This window comes from Gopherus evgoodei, chromosome 1 (genome assembly GCF_007399415.2).
Source record: "Gopherus evgoodei ecotype Sinaloan lineage chromosome 1, rGopEvg1_v1.p, whole genome shotgun sequence".
In the NCBI taxonomy this organism is placed as follows: Eukaryota; Metazoa; Chordata; order Testudines; family Testudinidae; genus Gopherus; species Gopherus evgoodei.
The window spans coordinates 15,590,975-15,608,834 of NC_044322.1; the positions used below are offsets into that span (position 1 = coordinate 15,590,975).

Sequence of the window (17,860 nt, forward strand, 5' to 3'; positions counted from 1 at the left end):
GGTCCCGGAGCCACCCAGCAAACCGCAGGGAAGGAGACCTGCTTGCTCGGGGTTCCGGGACCGAGAGAGCAAACCGCGGCGAAGCTGGTTTCCTTTCCCGGTTTGCTCTCTCGGTCCCGGAACCCCGAGCAAGCAGGTCTCCTTCCCTGCGGTTTGCTGGGTGGCTCCGGGAACGCGAGAGCAAACCGCGGCGAAGCTGGTCTCCTTTCCCGGTTTGCTCTCTCGGTCCCGGAACCCCGAGCAAGCAGGTCTCCTTCCCTGCGGTTTGCTGGGTGGCTCCGGGACCGAGAGAGCAAACCGGGAAAGGAAACCAGCTTGATTACCAGAGGCTTCCTCCTTCCACGGAGGTCAAGAAAAGCGCTGGTAACTGTCTACATTGGATTACCAGCGCTGGATCACCAGCGCTGGATCCTCTACACCCGAGACAAAACGGGAGTACGGCCAGCGCTGCAAACAGGGAGTTGCAGCGCTGGTGGTGCCCTGCAGATGTGTACACCTTCAAAGTTGCAGCGCTGTAACTCCCTCACCAGCGCTGCAACTTTCTGATGTAGACAAGCCCTTAGTCTGAGTACATCAGGTGACTGAAGAAGGACTTGAGAGTACTGTAACCATTTAGAGTTTACTGGTCAAAATCAACACCTTAACTATTTACCTGTAATTCATTTGACAACCCCTGCACCAGTGTTATGAACTTCCAGAGATTAAAAACCGGGCTGCCACATTCCGAGCAAGCTGCTGTATCATGTTGTAACCTCATGTGGAATGCACTGTAGCAATCTAACCTTGAAGCGACAAATGCATGGGTAAGTATGGTAACAGCCATATGTCAAAGCAAACTTCTTGCTAAATGCAAGTAATAAGAAATACATCGCTGCTTTCCACATGTCCAGAAACCACCAGGGAGCTAACAAGACCCCCTCAGGTTTTGGTCTTTAGAAACAAACTGTGCTCATATCCCATCAGTCTGGGCTGTTCCTATAACTTCTGTGATTTTTCCAATGATTCCCCCACCCTGTAAGTCAGGTTGTGGTCTTGTTTGGGTTGAGTCTCGTCTAGCCAACCTTCACCAATGCCCTAGTTATAGAGACAACAGAGGAACCAGTGATGGAGTCTGGCTTAAACTGCCGCTGGAGAAAATGTGGTATACCTCACAAAGAAAGTTTTATCTGATGCTCTGGAGAGCACCTAGAGCTGCCAGAAGTGACCACTAGAGCACAAAATACCTCTGAAAGTGAGGCTTGGTCGTGGGAGGATGGGAGGAGAGAAAGGGTACCACAAGTCTAGGGAGTCTAAATAGAAAAATGTAGGAAGACAAAGAGTTGATTTTGTTTTCTTTGTTTGCAATAAACACAATTAGAATTGTACAGAAGGATGTTTGTGCCCATTTCTCCAATTTTTAAATATATCCTTCCACTTTCATAGTGGAAAGATACATTACACAAATAGCCCTATAGTTTACATCTTAAATCTTTTAAAATTGAAATGTAAAATGACATAAGCCATACTGTAAGATCAGTAAGGTGTGCTTGGATCTGCTTTAGTAGGCTATTGGTACATTTCTTGGATGGATGAAGGAATGAAGGAAGCTGTAGTTTACTAATGCAGCAACAACTTACTAATACATTCCCTGTTGTGGCTTATTGTAACAATGAAGAATTCCGGTAATGCTTCAAAACGTAAAATCAACTGACAATTTGCAGTAAATTCTCTCTTAGAACTGTATACTGGGTCCATGATAATTACCTATATTTAAAACAAATGTTAATGTCTTTGTCTTTGATTTGATTGGCAGTGTCTTCACTGGCTGCTCTGGCATGGGGCTGATATAACAGCTTTAGCTATAAGAGACTGGACAGCTGCTCACCTTGCTGCTATCAGAGGTCATGATGCTTGTATGCAGGTAAGAGTAAATATTTATATCAAAAGTAAATAGGGCAGATCCTCCCCCATTGTGGAACGCTGACAGTTCACACCAGCTGAGGATTTACTCCAGTGTCCTGAAAAGAAGTTATAACAAGATTCATACTGTACACTATGTTGCGGTTTTCAAAGCTGTATAAGATATTTAGATGCCAACTGGACGTCTGTATCCCTTAGATCAGTGTTTTTCAACCAGGGATCCTCCAAGCAGGGCCAGCATTAGACTCGCTGGGGCTCAGCTCAGAAAGCTGAAGCCCCGCCGCACAGGGCTGAAGCCCGAGGCCTTGAGCCCCACCACCCGGGGCTGAAGCCAAAGCATAAGCAGCTTAGCTTCACGGGGGCCACTGTGGCATGAAGCCCCAGGCAGTTGCCCTGCTTGCTGCCCCCTAATGCCAGCCCTGGCTTTTATATGCAGAAAACCAGCTGTTGTACCACGTTTGGATCATGGAGTTTTTATCGCATTTTTGGGTGGTGGTGATGGTGGGCGGGGGTTGGGGGGAGGTTAAAAAAGAAAAAGGTTGAGAACCCCTGCCTTAGATGGCTTTGGAAACTTCAGCTAGATATTTTCAGAATTAGAAACACGTCTGATTGTAAATAACACACAAGATAGATCTACCTACACATTATTATTATGTTCTTCATTGTTTGCATAGTGACAGTGCCTAGAAGCCCCAGTCAGGGACCAGGACTCCATTATACTAGCTGCTGTAGAAACCTAGAATGCAAAGATGGTCTGTACCTCAAAAAGCTTATGATCTAAATGTAAGGCAAGACACAACAGGCAGATATAAGACAGAAAGCTGGGGCACACAACATACTGCACTCATCGCTATGAGAAAAGACAACATCCATGAACTCCTTCCTACTTCACTCAGAAGTTACCCTGCTGTCAATATAAAGTAATCCTCCCAGGTGACATTTGCTCTTTAATTTTGTAAACTGAATTTCTGCTTTCTATTTATTTAGGCCCTTGTAATGAATGGAGTAAACTTAACAGCTCAAGATGACCGAGGATGCACTCCGTCACACCTAGCTGCAGCCCATGGACAATCCTACACTTTACAAACCATCCTGCGGAGTGGAATGGTGAAGAAATTTTGTCTTCTGAGGGTTTTTTTTTCTTTTTTTGGGGACACAGTACACTTGCATTATATCATCACAACTTCCTACAGTAGGGCCAAATCATGTTATACTTTTGCAAACAAAAACTTCCATTGATTTGATGGGACTTTGTAAGATTTGACATGTAGTTTAGTTATTAGCTGTGTGCTATTGGTGAGAGCAAACTTAGTTTAAATTAATGTTATTTATTATCGGGCACATAAGGAAAATGATAGAAGAATTTAGAGAGAATGAATGTTTTGGAAAAGTAGAACATTTCATTAGCTGATGTGACAGTTAAATAGAGATCAGAAGCTTTTATTATCATGATCTTTTTCAATCTTGATTTTTTTTAGCTTAAAAAAATACAAATGTATATCTAACATATTGTGAGCAGCAACATGGCCAAAGTATGTCAAAAATGTTATATATCTAATGTGTATGTGTTTTAATTTTTGAAATAAAACAAAAAAAACACCGGGGAAAGTATGTATCTATATGCCTATAAATGGGAAACATTTGTTCATAGCATCTTTGTTTAAAGTAACTTAAAAGTTATATAGGTTTTCATAACTCTTTTGGTCACCTGCTATAAATACCTGATTTCTATTTACAGATGTGATCTCTGATGTACATGTTGTTTCCACTGAAACATAAAGGAACTAAACAAATGAACCTGCTTCTTTCATTCTAGGATGCAAATGTTTCAGATAAGAATGACTGGGAGCCAGTTCATTATGCTGCTTTTCATGGCCGCCTGGGTTGTTTGCAGCTTCTTATTAGATGGGGAGCTACTATAAATGACGTGGATAACAATGGAAATCTTCCAGGTACCTTGGGGTCGGGGGGAGTGTACAGCTCTAACTTTTGGCTTTTAGTTGTTCGGTTATGTGAATATTTAGCAAATGACAAGTCATATACACTAGCAATATTTGCTAACAGATTTCACACAGTTGCCACAGTTATCTTCTAAGAATTGGGGGAATTTATATTATCTGTAACACTGATGCCTGGGAACTGTTAGCTAATGCTGACTGTTTGTAATGGTAGCCAGTGATGAGTTTCATCAAACATATTCTATGGCACTTTCCCATTCCTATAACCCAAGTTGCAACTACTGAGTCATATTCTGAACTCGGTGGCACTGGAATAAGTCTGGAGTACCCCAATGACTTCAGTGGAGTTATTTCAGATTTACATTTGACTGAGATCAGATTCCGGCCCATCTGCTTTTTGTCCCAGTTCTGTCTCTTCATCCAAGTCCCATTCTCATCAAGTACGAAGTTTCAGTCTCCATTTCTCAGGTGTCTCATCCTAGCCCCAGTCTCCTTGCCCAGCAGGTCCTAGAACTTGTCCAGATGAACATTTAATGCACAGTATGCTGGGGTGTAAATCTGCTTTGCACTAGCATGTTGCATACTAACTGCCCATATAGACTCTGCTGCTACGCACTAAAAGTTCCCTAGTGCACTATGATCTACTCTGCTTTGAAACAGAAGTAGATCAAAGCACATTAGGAACTTTTTAGTGCGTGGCGGCAGGGCTCACACAGAGAGTTCGTGCATGGCAGGCAAGCGCGAAGTAGATTTATGCTCCATCTTGTCCCACACTATTTGTCTATAAAAGCTCCAAGTCTCACCCCCTCCAAAATACCTGTCCCAGCTTCCCCACAATGTCCAGTCCCCTTGTCCAGCTACTCCCAGTCTTCCATCACCTGGTCTTCCTCTGATCTGTCTCTCTCCCCACCCAAACCTGCACTCACCCACCCCACACACATTCCCACTGGCTCCCTGTTCTTAGCCCCAGTTTCCCTCCCCAGGCACATTATCAAATATCAGTGTCACCCCCTGCCAGCTCCTTTTCCCAGTCTCTTGGCCCAGCCTTTGTCTCCCCTTCCAGGCTCCTTGTCCCAGTCTACTCCTCCTGCCCTTCTGCAGATCTTGTTCTTGTGCCTTCTGCATTTGAATCAGGCAGCTTCCTCACGTACATTGCCTTGGCCCAATGATGGGGAGTCATTGAGAGCACAGGAGAAACAGTCTCCCAGTTCTCAGGTCAGGTATCTGGAGCCAGAATCAGCATGGCCTGCAGCAGCCCAGAGCTGCAACTGCAGGTGCCGGGAAAGTCGTGCTCAGCCCTGGATGGGAGCATGCCCAGTACGGACGGAATCTTCAGGGAATTTAGCTGCTAAAATCTAAGAAGTCTCTACATGTGCAAACTGCGATTTTTCAGAGGCTTGTAATTTGGCCAAATTCAGGGGCGGCGGGGGAAAGGGGAGTGGTTAGAACAAGGCAGGGATGGCAAAAGGCATATCCCTGACACAAAGGCAACCCACCTGCCTAATTTCAAATCCCTGCTCCAAAGTGTGGGAGTGCTAGGCCTTTTCAAAGAAAACCTTAACAGAATTTTTTAAATGGACAAACCAAAATAATTTGGCTGAAATTAAATGACAACAACAAAAATCAGCCTGAGGCAGATTCCCTAACTAACAGGGCACCAGAGTCCAGAGATGGACACAGGGGCGAAGCGGTAGTGGATCACCAGCCTGCAGAGGGCGCTCCGGGCTGGAAAAAGAGCTAATTCCCATGGACGACCAGCAGAAGGCGCCGCAGGGGTGAGTCCCCTCTCTTACAGGCTAGGACAGGGGTGGCCTATACAAGGAGCCACATATTAACTTCTGAAGAGTCGCATGGGCTCTGGAGCCACAGGTTGGCCACCCTTGAGCTAGGATAACAAGGTTAAACTTATACTCTTACAAAAAGTGCTAGGGGATCTTGAACAGCCATAGGTGCTCAGGATTCAGGCTGGTGTTCATCCAAAAGATGGCATCCCTGACAACACATTGTCCCAGTGGCTGAAGTAACCTGTCTGATTGCTCATATGCCCCAGCCCTGTGGGGAGGGAACGATGGCTGGATCATCTCAGCAGTGGATCTTCCATTTCTCTCTGTCCCTAGCCAGCCCCCTTCTGCCTCCTTTACACTGTGGTGCTGAGCTCTGCACTGGGCAAGGTGTGAACATCTCTAGTCCAGCCTCTTGGAGTCCTGCCTCTACATCTCATGCAGTGGTACCTGCCTGGAGAGCCTCCCTAGCTGTGTGTGCGGTGGGAAGGGGGCAGGATTCGGGTCTCGGTGGTATTAGCAAATATATCTGAACCAGAATAATTATGAACTGTGGATGCTGTGTAACTCATGCGAAGCTTTATTGTGGAAATCTACTACTAGTAGTTAAACTGTTCCAAACCTTTGTTCCTTTACTTGTGGGAACTGTCAGAAACAAGATGTATGTTCTTTTAAGGAATGTTACATGTGAATTGCTGCTAGGTACATTAGGACAAACTGTGGCACTATGGTCTGACACTATTTGTACTCTTCGATCGAATAACAGTGTTATTTTTTATGGTTGGGCTTAGATGTTTTTAGAAAAATAGATATGAAATTAGATTAATCTTCTGCTTGTTGTAAATAACTACACTATGTATGTAAAATATAAATAAGGTGAATTAAGCTCACACGTTGGAGCAGGTTTGAAGCTGCTTAGAAGCTGCTCTCTGGACTGGTGAGATATTAATCCTCACATTTTTGTACTGTGCTGTTTTGTCTTTGACTAATAAAACCTGAATAACCCTTGGTTATCTGACATCTAATCAAATCAGACTCTAACAGTAGGCTTTGAACAGTAACAACCACTTGGCAGAGTAGCTCTTTATTTGGTACGTGGCTGTGCTCAGGTTTAATATTGCCATGTTCTTCCTTTGTGCAATAGCTCATCTGGCAGCAATGGAGGGCCACCTGCATTGTTTTAAGTTCTTGGTTAGTAAAATGGCCAGTGTGTCTCACACCTTGAAAGCCAGGAATGACCATGGAGAGACCCCAAAGGACTTGGCACAGAGGTTCTATAAGGATAATATTGTGCAGTACATCGACAGTGTGGAACATGAGAGAAATCATCCAGAAGAACAGGAAAGTGAGTAGGAGCCTGGAAAGCTTCCAAGATACTAGCTTGTAAAACAGAAAATGCCACAACGCAACAATAACTCTGTAGAAATGATTGATACAAATTACCTGAACAGCAGGTGATTCTAATGAACAGCAGGTGGTTCTAACTTTCAAGTGGAGTAGTGTGTATAATCAGTGTGAGAATCAGCTGAAGATTCCAATAGTTGTTACCTTTACTGATATTTAAAGGCCTAGATTTCCGATTGTGATCTTACATATATGTCATGTCTCTGATTTTCTCATAATGAAAACAAAACAGCAACACCATGCTATGCAGTCCTTTTGCTTTATTTATACAAAGCTGCTCATGTTCCTCTTAGAATCTGACACGTATTGCAATGTCCACAAATTTCCAGGCAGTTACATATTTAGGACCAGATTTTGATTCCCTTATTCATGTTGAGTTATACCTTACTCTGGCAATAGTCCCACTGAAATCAATAGGACTTACTATTGATAAGTAAGGTATTATTCAAGAGAAAGGATAGCAGAAGCTGCACCATTATGATTATTCTGAAGGGAAGACTAACTTGATTTTTCAAACATTCATTCCATATCTATTAGTCTTTTCTTATTAATAATCATATCAACTAACAAGAAAAATCAAAGTGCCTCAATGGATAATTTTTCCACCAAGATAAATTGAAATATTGTATATCCTACCTAGGACCATTGACTTGAAAATAAGGAGACAACTTCAGTTTCCAGCATTATTAGTCCATTGAAAGTCAACCAAAGGTCTATTTATTACTACAGAAATATGAAGTGAATCTCCTCTCTGTAGAACTATAAGATGCCTGTAGCCAGTAGCCAAGACATGCTTCGCGAAGCCTGTGATGATAATGCTATGTTCTGCAGCCGTGTTTCAACCAATTAAGGGTGCATTAACCACACTAACAAGTATGACATTTCCATGTTTAAATTATTATTTGGAGAGAGAAACTATGAAAAGTGAGGTGAAAAAATAGCTTGTTTGCCTGCTTGTTGGAATTATCGGCATTTGCTTGGAATCATGTCTGTTTCATTTTTCAGATTTAGCATTTCCAGCCCATGTGGCTGCCTTCAAAGGGGACTTGGTGATGCTTAGAAGATTAGTGGAAAGTGGAGTCATCAATATTAATGAACGGGATGAAAAGGGATCCACTCTCTTGCACAAAGGTCAGTAGTTAGGAACTGAGTTTGCAGCTCATTCTTCTTCGAGTGATTGCTCATGTCTATTCCACAGTAGGTGTGCATGCTTGCCATGTGCACCGGTGTCAGAAGTTTTTCCCTTAGCAGTACCCGTATAGGGGGAGCACTGCTGTGATCCCTGGAGTGGCGCCTCTATACCGCGCTATTAAGGGAGCTGTGCACTCCCCCCCGCCCTCAGTTCCTTCTTGCCGCCAGTGAAGGTAGTCAGAACTTCTGTTCCAGCTTTGCTGCAGCCTTTCTAGTTGACCCTAGTGGTACCATTAGTTTAGTTTGATAATAGTTTCAGTTGTTAAAGTGGGCTCGGGGCATGCCGCCTGCCCCAGGCTTCAAGTCCTGCAACTTCTGTCACCGTTCTATGCCAATAAGTGATCCGCATGCTTAATGTCTCTGCTGTTTGGGAGACACTCACGAGTGATCACTGCAAGGTCTGCAGGTCATTCAAGCCGCGGATTAAGAAGGAGAGAGCCATCAGGCTTTGTGCTCTCTTGATGGAATCGGCGCTGGCCCCAACTCCGGCACCCTGCACCACATCCTTGGTGCGTAGCGAGGTCCCCTCCAGTAGCTGGTACCGCTCCCCTTCCAAGAAGCAGGGGAAGACGTCCACGTCACAGTGGCACTGAGAGAAAGAGAGGGGTGAGGCTGGTCCTGCACCAGGCAGCCCTCGATCCCCCTCCTGGGCCCAAAGTCTCTGACTCGTGTTGAGCGGAGCAGCCCGGTACTGTCCACGGGTGCTTCTCCTGCCGTCAGGATGACATCGACGCCAGAGGCCCTGCAGGCTGCGTGAGACATCATGAGCTTACCAGTACCTAGGGCACTGCTGGCAACAGGCCCCCGGTTCCACGGCAAGCCGCCACTGGGTGCTCATCAGACATCCCCGGAGCGGCACAACACTCACTCTGAGACCCGCTCCTTGCCTCGTTTGGTGCAGTCATCTCACAGCTCGCTTCAACTGTCCACACCTGTCAGGCCAACAGGTTCGCCGCTGGAATGAGAGTCTCGAGGCCCCTCCATGCCGCACAGTGATGGGCGCAGGCACTGGGACAGGCACCATAGACCTTCCTCTTTGCGTTGCAGCTACCGCAGCCGGTCCCACCATCATCGACATCGACGCTCACGTTCGAGTTCCCGCTTGGCTAGACGTCGCACGCGGGGCTCCCCTCACCATTCACCGGCACCGGATCACCATAGCTCCAGATGCTGGGGCAAGTACTGGAGCAGCACGTCCGCAGGGTACTGCTCCTCAGTGTCTAGGTCCCGGTCCCATGGAAGGCATCATAGCAGGCACCGTCGTATTCGCCATTCCTATGGGACTGTGCGCTTGACGGTGACCTCAGCATCGGCACCCAGTCGCCCATCTCCGGGTCATGCGGCTCAGCCAGAACAGCTGCTGCCACAAGGCCCCCAACTTGGTCAGTGGCAGGGGGCACCGTGGCTGGGACAGTGGTGTCAATGGGCATCGTGGCCGCAGATGCCCGCCCAGACAGGAACCCGCTTGGTAGCCGGGGCATCCCAGGCTCCGTCGGCGTCCCCTTCCCGACAGAGGGACAGTTCAGCAGGCCCTGGGTTCGCGGCTCCACGCCCAGACTCTGACCTGGGAGTCAACCCCCTGGTACTGCCCGAGGCCCTCGGCTCTGTGTTGACCCTTTCCCCAGTACTGGACGACACCATAGCGGCACTGCCGCCCGCTATTCCACAGGAGGATTTCAAGGCACATCAAGACCTCCTGAAAAGAGTGGGGTCCAACCTCCAACTCCAAGCTGAGGAGATGGAAGGTCCGTCTGACTCACTTTTTAATGTGCTGTCATTCTCAGCACCGGGCCACATGGCTCTTCCCTTGCACCAGGGAGTGGCCAACATCTCTAATACCTTGTGGCAGACTCCCGCTTCCTTGGCCTCTATTTCCAAAAAGGTGGAGAGGAGGTACTTTGTGCTGGCTAAGGACCATGAATACCTTTATTCCCACCCGGCACCCAACTCACTCGTGGTGGAATCTGTAAACCACCGGGAACGACATGGTCAGCTCACGCCCACCCAAGGATAAGGATGCCAGGAGACTAGACACATTTGGAAAGAAGGTTTATTCTTCGGCAAGCTTCCAGCTCAGGGTGACCAGCCATCAGGCCCTGCTGAGCCAGTGACTTTAACGTATTGGGGTCCCTATCCAAGTATGAACCTCTCCTCCCAGAGCGGGACAAAAAGGACTTCAAGGCTCTGGTAGAGGAAGGGGCAGCGGCGAAGGCAAAAGTGACCCTCCAGGTGGCATCGGATGCTGCAAATACGGCAGCCCATTCAATGGCTTCCACGATTTCCATGTGCAGGGTGTCGTTGCTCCTCCTGTCCGGGCTATCGGCAGAGACCCAGTCCCTTATGTAGGACCTGCCCTTTGACGGGAAAGCGCTGTTTGCCGACCAGACGGATGTCCGTCTGCATGGGATGAAGGATTCTCGTACCTCCCTGCAAACCTAGGGCCTCTGTGTCCCTCCGGCTAAGGACAAGCCCAGGCTGCAAGCTTCGGCTTCGCCTGCGTGAAGCAGATACGAGCCCCCATCTAAGAGACCGAGAGACCAGAGGCATCAGTCTCAATGTCAGTCCCACAGCCCGGGCCCTCCAAGGGCAAGAGGCAGGGAAAGAGGCGGTTTTGACTGTCTGCAGGGGGGCACCCGGCCTGTTGCCAGGGAGAGCCCCCCCGATTAATAAAGTTTGTGTTCTGCAACCAATTGTCTGCCTTCTGAGTAGTGTGGTCCCGGGTAACATCAGACCAGTGGGCCCTCAACACCATTTCAAAGGGCTACATGTCACAGTTCAGTTCACCCCCACCCTCCCATCCCCAGTCCCGGCTGGGCCCAGGGGACCCGGAGCAGGCCGACCTCCTAGGACAGGAGGTGGTGCATCTGATGCACCTGGTGGTGGTCAAAAGAGTACCAGTAGAACTCCAGGGCAGAGGCTTCTAGTCCAGATATTTCCTGATCCCCAAGACGAAGGGCGGTCTCAGGCCCATCCTGGACCTGTGGGCCCTCAACAGGTTTCTGGTCCGCTCCAAGTTCCACATGATGTCCCTAACCTCTATTATTCCTGCTGTGGACCGGGGGGGAGGGGAGGATTGGTATGCGCCCCTGGACCTCCAGGATGTGTTTTTCCACATACATATATTCGAGGGGCACAGAATCTTCCTCCGATTCCTGGTGGGGTTGGACCACTACTAGTTTACGGTCCTCCTGTTTGGCTTTTCCATAGCGCCAAAGGTCTTTACCAAATGTATGGCGGTGGTAACGGGCTACCTCCAAAGGGAAGGTGTGCAGATCTTCCCATACCTGGATGATTGGCTTCTCAAGGGCAACTCTTGGTCCCAGGTACAGGCCCATGTGGAACTGCTCCTGTCCACATGTGCAGATCTCGGCCTAGTGGTAAATGAAAACAAATTAATGTTAGTTCCAATGGAGTGCATAGAATTCATAGGGGTGCTTCTGGATTCCCTAAGGGCCACAGCCTCCCTCCCTCTGGGCAGGTTCGAGACCCTCAAAGGTCTCATCGCCTCAGTCACAGCTTTCCCGGTGACAACGGCAAGAGTGTCCCTTCAGATCTTGGGGCACATGGTGGCATGCACGTACGCGGTCTGCCATGCTAGGCTCCAAATGAGTCCCCTCCAGCTCTGGCTAGCCTCCCAGTTCTCCCAGGCCTGGGACGGGCTGGACAAAGTCCTCACAGTACCGTCCCCGATAGTTGCCTCCCTACAATGGTGGTCACTCCCGAACAACATGCTGCGAGGGTTCCCCTTCCAGGAAGTGTCCCCGTCATTAGACCTGGTGTCTGATGCATCGGACTTGGGCTGGGGAGTCCGCATAAGGAACATGCAAATCCAGAGAAGATGGTCGGTCTCAGATCTGTCCCTCCACATAAATGTCAGAGGGCAAAGGACGATACACTTGGCATACATAGTTTTCAGCACACACCTTCGCAGGAAGGTGGTCAGAGTCTTCACGGACAACACTGCCGCGGTGTACTATATCAACAGGCAAGGCGGGACTCTGCCTGGAAGCTCTGAGCCTATGCGAGTTCTGTATAGCCCAAGATATCTCTCTTCGGGCTTTTCATCTTCCCGACATCCGCAATGTGCAAGCCGATCGCCTCAGCAGGATTTTCTCCCACCAGTATGAGTGGTCACTCCACTCAGAGGTCACTCTCCAGCTCTTCCAAGGCTGGGGAGTTCCCCATGTCGACCTCTTCGCAACCCTGTCAGAACCGGCGTTGTCCCCGGTTTTGCTCCGGGGGGGAGTTAGGGAGGGGGGCAGTCTCGGATGCCTTCCTCCTGCAGTGGTCAGGCCAGCTTTTCTACGCCTTCCTGCCCTTTCCCCTCATCAGCAAGGTCCTGCAAAAAGTAAAAGCAGACAGGACGCGTGTCATCCTCATAGCCCCAGACTGGGCCCGTCAATACTGGTATGGGACCCTCCTGCACCTACTAGTGGCCCCCCCCATGGAGGTTGCTGCTTCGCCCGGACCTCCTCTCCCAGGACACGGGCTGTCTCCTCCGTCTAAACCTAGCAGCACTCCACCAGGTGGCGAGACGAGAAGGAGGGGAGATGTTCAGAGGAAGTCAGACGAGTCCTGCTGGAAAGCAGGAAGCCGTCCACATGAAGGACATACCTGGCTAAGTGGTCCAGGTTCTCTAGGTGGGCGGGGGAGTGGGGAATCTCCCCATTGCCCACAATGCTCCAGCTCGTCCTCAAGTACCTCCTGTCCCTTAGAACCCAAGGGCTGGCTCCCACCTCTGTCAGGATACGTTTGGCTGCCATATTGGCCTTCTACCAGCCGGTGCAGAGCCAATCGGTCTTTTCCCATGCTGTGACCTTCCGCTTTCTGAGAGGTCTGGACCAGTCATTCCCATATGCTAGGCCCCCCGTTCCGCAATGGGACCTAATCCTAGTGTTGTCCTGTCTTATGGAACCTCCCTTCAAGCCCTTGGCCACGTGTTCCTGGTCTCACCTCTTATGGAAGGTAGCATTCCTGGTAGCTATCACGTTGGCCCGAAGTGTCTCGGAGCTCCGGGCCTTGACCTCAGAACCCTTGTATACAGTCTTCCACAAGGATAAGGTCCAGCTTCACCCACATCCAGCATTCTTCCCGAAGGTGGTCTCCACCTTCCATATGGAATAGGATATTTTCCTTCCGGTACTCTGTCCCAAGCCTCATTCCTCCACCAAGGAATGTCGTCTCCGCAAGCTCAATGTGTGTATAGCTCTGGCCTTCTGTCTAGACCAAACCAAGCTGTTCTGGAAATCTGCACAACTGTTTGTTGCCTCAGCCGAGCTTTAAGGGGCAACCAATTTCTACCCAGCGACTTTCTCGCTGGATCACCTCGTGCAAATGCACGTGTTCTGATCTGGCAGGGGTTCCCCCACCACCGATCGTCAGGGCACACTCAATAAGGGCTCAAGCTTTGTCGGCTGCTCATGTAGTCCACGTCCCGATCCAGGATGTTTGTAGGGCTGCCACACGGTCCTCGGTCCACACGTTTTCTTTGCATTATGCGATTGTCTCCCAGGCTAGGGATGATGCTGGGTTCTGTAGGGCGGTACTGTGTCCCGGAAACCCCTAAACCTCTACCCATGTCCATCAGTAATAGCTTTGAGTCACCTACTGTGGAATACACATGTGCAATTACTTGAAGAAGAAGGGACAGTTACCTGTTCCGTAACTGGCATTTTTTGAGTTGTATTGCTCAGGTGTATTCCACATCCCACCCTTCTTCCCCTCTGTTGGAGTTGTCCGGCAAGAAGGAACCGAGCATGGGGGAAGTGCGCAGCTCCCCTTATAGCGCTATAGTGGCACCACTCCAGGGGTCGCAGCAGCACTCCCCTATGGGTACTGCTAAGGGAAAAACTTCTGGCACTGGTGCACGTGGCGAGCACGCACACCTACTGTGGAATACACCTGAGCAACACATCTCGAAGAATGCCAGTTACGGAACAGGTAACTGTCCTTACTGTTTGTTATTAACTTGTTCACTTACTTATTTAAGTGGCTGCTCATCAGTTAAGCTTCATAAATACAGCATCTCATTTTCCTAAGGGCTCCAAAGGGCAGCCAGCAGAGATTATGCAGACAAAAATAAATATTTGGTGGTCATCAACTTTTGTATGCATCACAAGTTAATGACTAGATTGTTCCTGCTGCATCACCGGGGATAGCAAGATGGTGCATTGCACCCTCCAATCTCCTCATCATGCATTTCCTCAATATGTTTGATCATCTTCATCGTTGCCCTGCAGTCAGTTGTGAAGATTGAAGTAAGCCAAATTTCTGCATTGTGGAAGCCACTCTGGCCATTACACCTAGTCCAGGATCTGCATCTCAGGTTGCAAACAGTTGGATGTAAGTGTGATATATCTGGGTACAATCTAGACTATATGAGCAGCTGTGCCACCCTTGCCCTGCAACCTGGGGTGCCTTAAAATGCCTTGATGAAGGAGTTCCCACATGGGCTGCTCACAAAGCCTTCCAGCATGCAAGCCACACCTGAGTGTTTGCGTGTAACTGCAGCCTGCCAGCCACATCTGGCTCTCACCAGCCTGGGTTATACTGCAGGGTGACCCCAACATACTCCCAGTCTTAGATTTCCACCCAGGAAATTTCAACTCTCTCTTGGGCAATACAAGTTTATATAAAGTTTGTTATTTTTTTAAATAAAAATAATATGTATACAACTTACCACCCAAAACAGAGTTTCCCAAACACTTCAATTTAAACACACTAGATTACATGAAATAACAGAACAAATTTATTAACTACAAAGACAGAAATTTTAAGTGAGTACAAGTAATGAGGCCCCCCATTTGAGCCCTGCCTCCCCCAGTGTGCGAGGCTGGCATCACCACTCCGCCACCCCCGACATGTTCCTCTACACACCACCGTTTTTACAAAAGTGGGCATTTGTCCCATTTGCTGCAAGTTGGCAGGAGCAAACGGAACGAATGCCCACTTTTGCCAAAAAAGTCAGGGTGGCTGGGACAGGGTTTAAGAAAAGGACTGTTCTGGCCAAAATGAGACGTATGGTCATCCTAAGCTTAGGTCACAGCTGTCCAGGAGGAGCTGCCTATATACTCGTGAAGCTAGAGGGAAGCACAGAGTGGGTTAAGGCTCTAAAACAGACACCCCAACCAGTATAGTCTACACAAACAAACTTCCATTACACATTTTCCCTTGCAGACCCTGATTCAACAAAGCACTTGGTCTGTTGACTTCCAATGAAACTTCATGTGCTTAAGGATAAACAAGGGTTTAAGTGGTTTGCTGAATCAGGGCCCTACTCTGTGTTTTCCTTTCTGGGGCCCCTAGGATTGGAACAATAGTAGATTTTATTATTATAAATTGTTCTATATCAATCATAAAATCTGTCACTTTCTTTTAAAAATATGTTTAATCTTTTCCAGGAATTATTCTCCAGTTATACAATGTTTAAGTTTGTAACTCCTCAGATTGATGCTATCACTAAGGCAAATGCTTTCCTTCTATTATATACTAAAAAATTACCACGTGCTTGATTCAGATCCATCCCTTTTGCAGCACTGTTTATTATGAGTCAGATTCCCTACTTCTGATAACTGTCAATGCCGTAATTCTCAAAGGGAACCAACAAAGCTTTCCTTCCCCCACCCTGATGCCAACATGTTACTTCATAAACAAGAGCAAGAGAAAGTTGTAAATGGTCAAGTGTTCAGGTCAAGTGTTTATATGAGCTTTAGATGGGTGAAGGAAAGCAATAGAAGGAGCAAACAGCTGGTATCCCATGAATTTGATGGCTAGAAGAACTGTGAAAAGAGAAATATTGTAAGGATACAAAGCTATGGCTGGGGAGGACCAAAAAGAACGGAACTACTTGGCACTTCACACTCTCTCTCCAAAAGCCTGCTACCCAGATAAAATAAAAATGCACGTGGCAGCTGTTTAGTGCTTTCTCAGGGGTTGTATTGGCATTTGTGAAAAGCATTTGCCTAGATCCCAAAAACAATTTTGGTGCCTAACTTATTGAAATTAATGGAAGTTAGGCATCTCACTGCCTTTGAGGATCTGGGCCTAATCATAGATTTTGAGCATTGGCCTGCTAAACCCAGGGTTGTGAATTCAATCCTTGCAGGGGCCATTTAGGGAACTGAGGTAAAAATCTGTCTGGGGATTGGTTCTGCTTTGAGCAGGGGGTTGGACTAGATGACCTCCTGAGGTTCCTTCCAACCCTGATATTCTATTCTATAACCAGGAGGCATAGCACTTCATGCAGCTGAGAACATACTTGAGGACACCAGATAATAAGGACCAAACAGACCAGCCTGTAGTGGATGAGCTTAGATACTGTACCTTCAGGAGGCACCCTGAGATCAGACTCCAGGCTGATAGCTGTAGGGCCAGAACTTTCACCTGACTTCAGTACAGCTGCACCACTTACAGAACTGAGGATCGGCCCATAACATTTATTTTACATAAACGAGGAAATGAAAATAAAAACATGCTTATACTCTGCGGTAGAATTTGACCCATTATAAACTGGTATTTCCATCATAGGTCCCTAGTGACATGTATAAACTATTTCATACTTTAGGGCATGTCACGTCATGTTAGGGAAAAGACATTTTTAAATAAAAGTGTGTATTATTGACTTTAGTACATATTCTTTTTCCTTAGCTGCTGGACAAGGCCACATAAGCTGCTTGCAATGGTTGATTGAAATGGGAGCTGATTGTGACATTACAAATGAAGCTGGAGAGACTCCAAAGGATGTAGCCAAGAGGTAGCAGTTCAGATCTCTGAGCTGTAATTTATTTGTATAGGGACAGATTCTGCACTCACTGCTTTTATACCACTGTAACTCTGTTGACTTCAGGTAGCAGGGGCGGGTCCAGGCACCAGCACACTGAGCATGTGCTTGGGGTGGCAAGCCACTGAGGGCACTCTGCTGGTTTCCGTGAGGGCGGCAGGCAGGCTGCCTTCGGCGACTTGGCTGTGGAGGGTCCGCTGGTCCCGCGACTTGCCTGCGGGTGGTCTGCTGAAGCCGCGGGACCAGCAGATCCTCCGCAGGCAAGCCGCCGAAGGCAGCCTGCCTGTCGTGCTTGGGATGGCAAAATGCCTAGAGCTGCCCCTGTCAGGTAGTGTTACTCCTGATTTGCATTGGTGTAGATGAGAGCAGAATCAAGCCCATGAATTTCAACTTTGTGTTATAACAGCCTTTTGGCTCTATTGCTGTTGCAAAGGGTTTTATTGAGGGTATTTATATACCTATTGTAACTAGAGATGGGTCAAATTCTGTATAAGGCAAGATGAGACCTGTTTAGTTTAGAAAAGAGAAGATTGAGAGGAGACACGATAGAGGTATACAAAAAAATGATACTGGAGGCAGCCAGCTAGGCACTCCTGTTTACCCTTAAATATAACACAAGTGCTTATTTGATTAAATTAAAAGGCAAAATAAATTTAAAATAACAAAAAGGAAATACAATTTTGACCAACGTATTAAACTGTGCACAGGATATTACTGAGGCAGAAGTGTAGCCTTATCAAAATGGTGCAAAAAACATTTTAGAACACAAGGGGGCTGCTGCTATTTGGCATATATTCAAGTGTGTGTGTTCTAATCAGCAGTGGAACTTGGGCTGCTTTTTCAGAGGT

At 47.6% G+C, this 17,860-nt stretch overlaps 1 protein-coding gene across 5 annotated transcripts in view; it reads left to right on the plus strand.

Annotated features, from left to right (window-relative positions):
- The window catches only part of ANKRD42 (ankyrin repeat domain 42), a 40,280-nt gene that overhangs the window by 8,372 nt on the left and 14,048 nt on the right, over positions 1-17,860 (plus strand). For 4 of the 5 annotated variants that reach the window (XM_030558449.1, XM_030558450.1, XM_030558447.1 and 1 more), the window contains 6 exons: positions 1,793-1,900; positions 2,887-3,006; positions 3,716-3,851; positions 6,783-6,983; positions 8,048-8,173; positions 16,880-16,985. In XM_030558449.1, coding sequence (XP_030414309.1) covers positions 1,793-1,900; positions 2,887-3,006; positions 3,716-3,851; positions 6,783-6,983; positions 8,048-8,173; positions 16,880-16,985 — 797 coding nt within the window. Of the gene's footprint in view, positions 1-1,792; positions 1,901-2,886; positions 3,007-3,715; positions 3,852-6,782; positions 6,984-8,047; positions 8,174-16,879; positions 16,990-17,860 lie in introns of those variants that run through there. The other variant, XM_030558451.1, reaches the window with a different exon arrangement.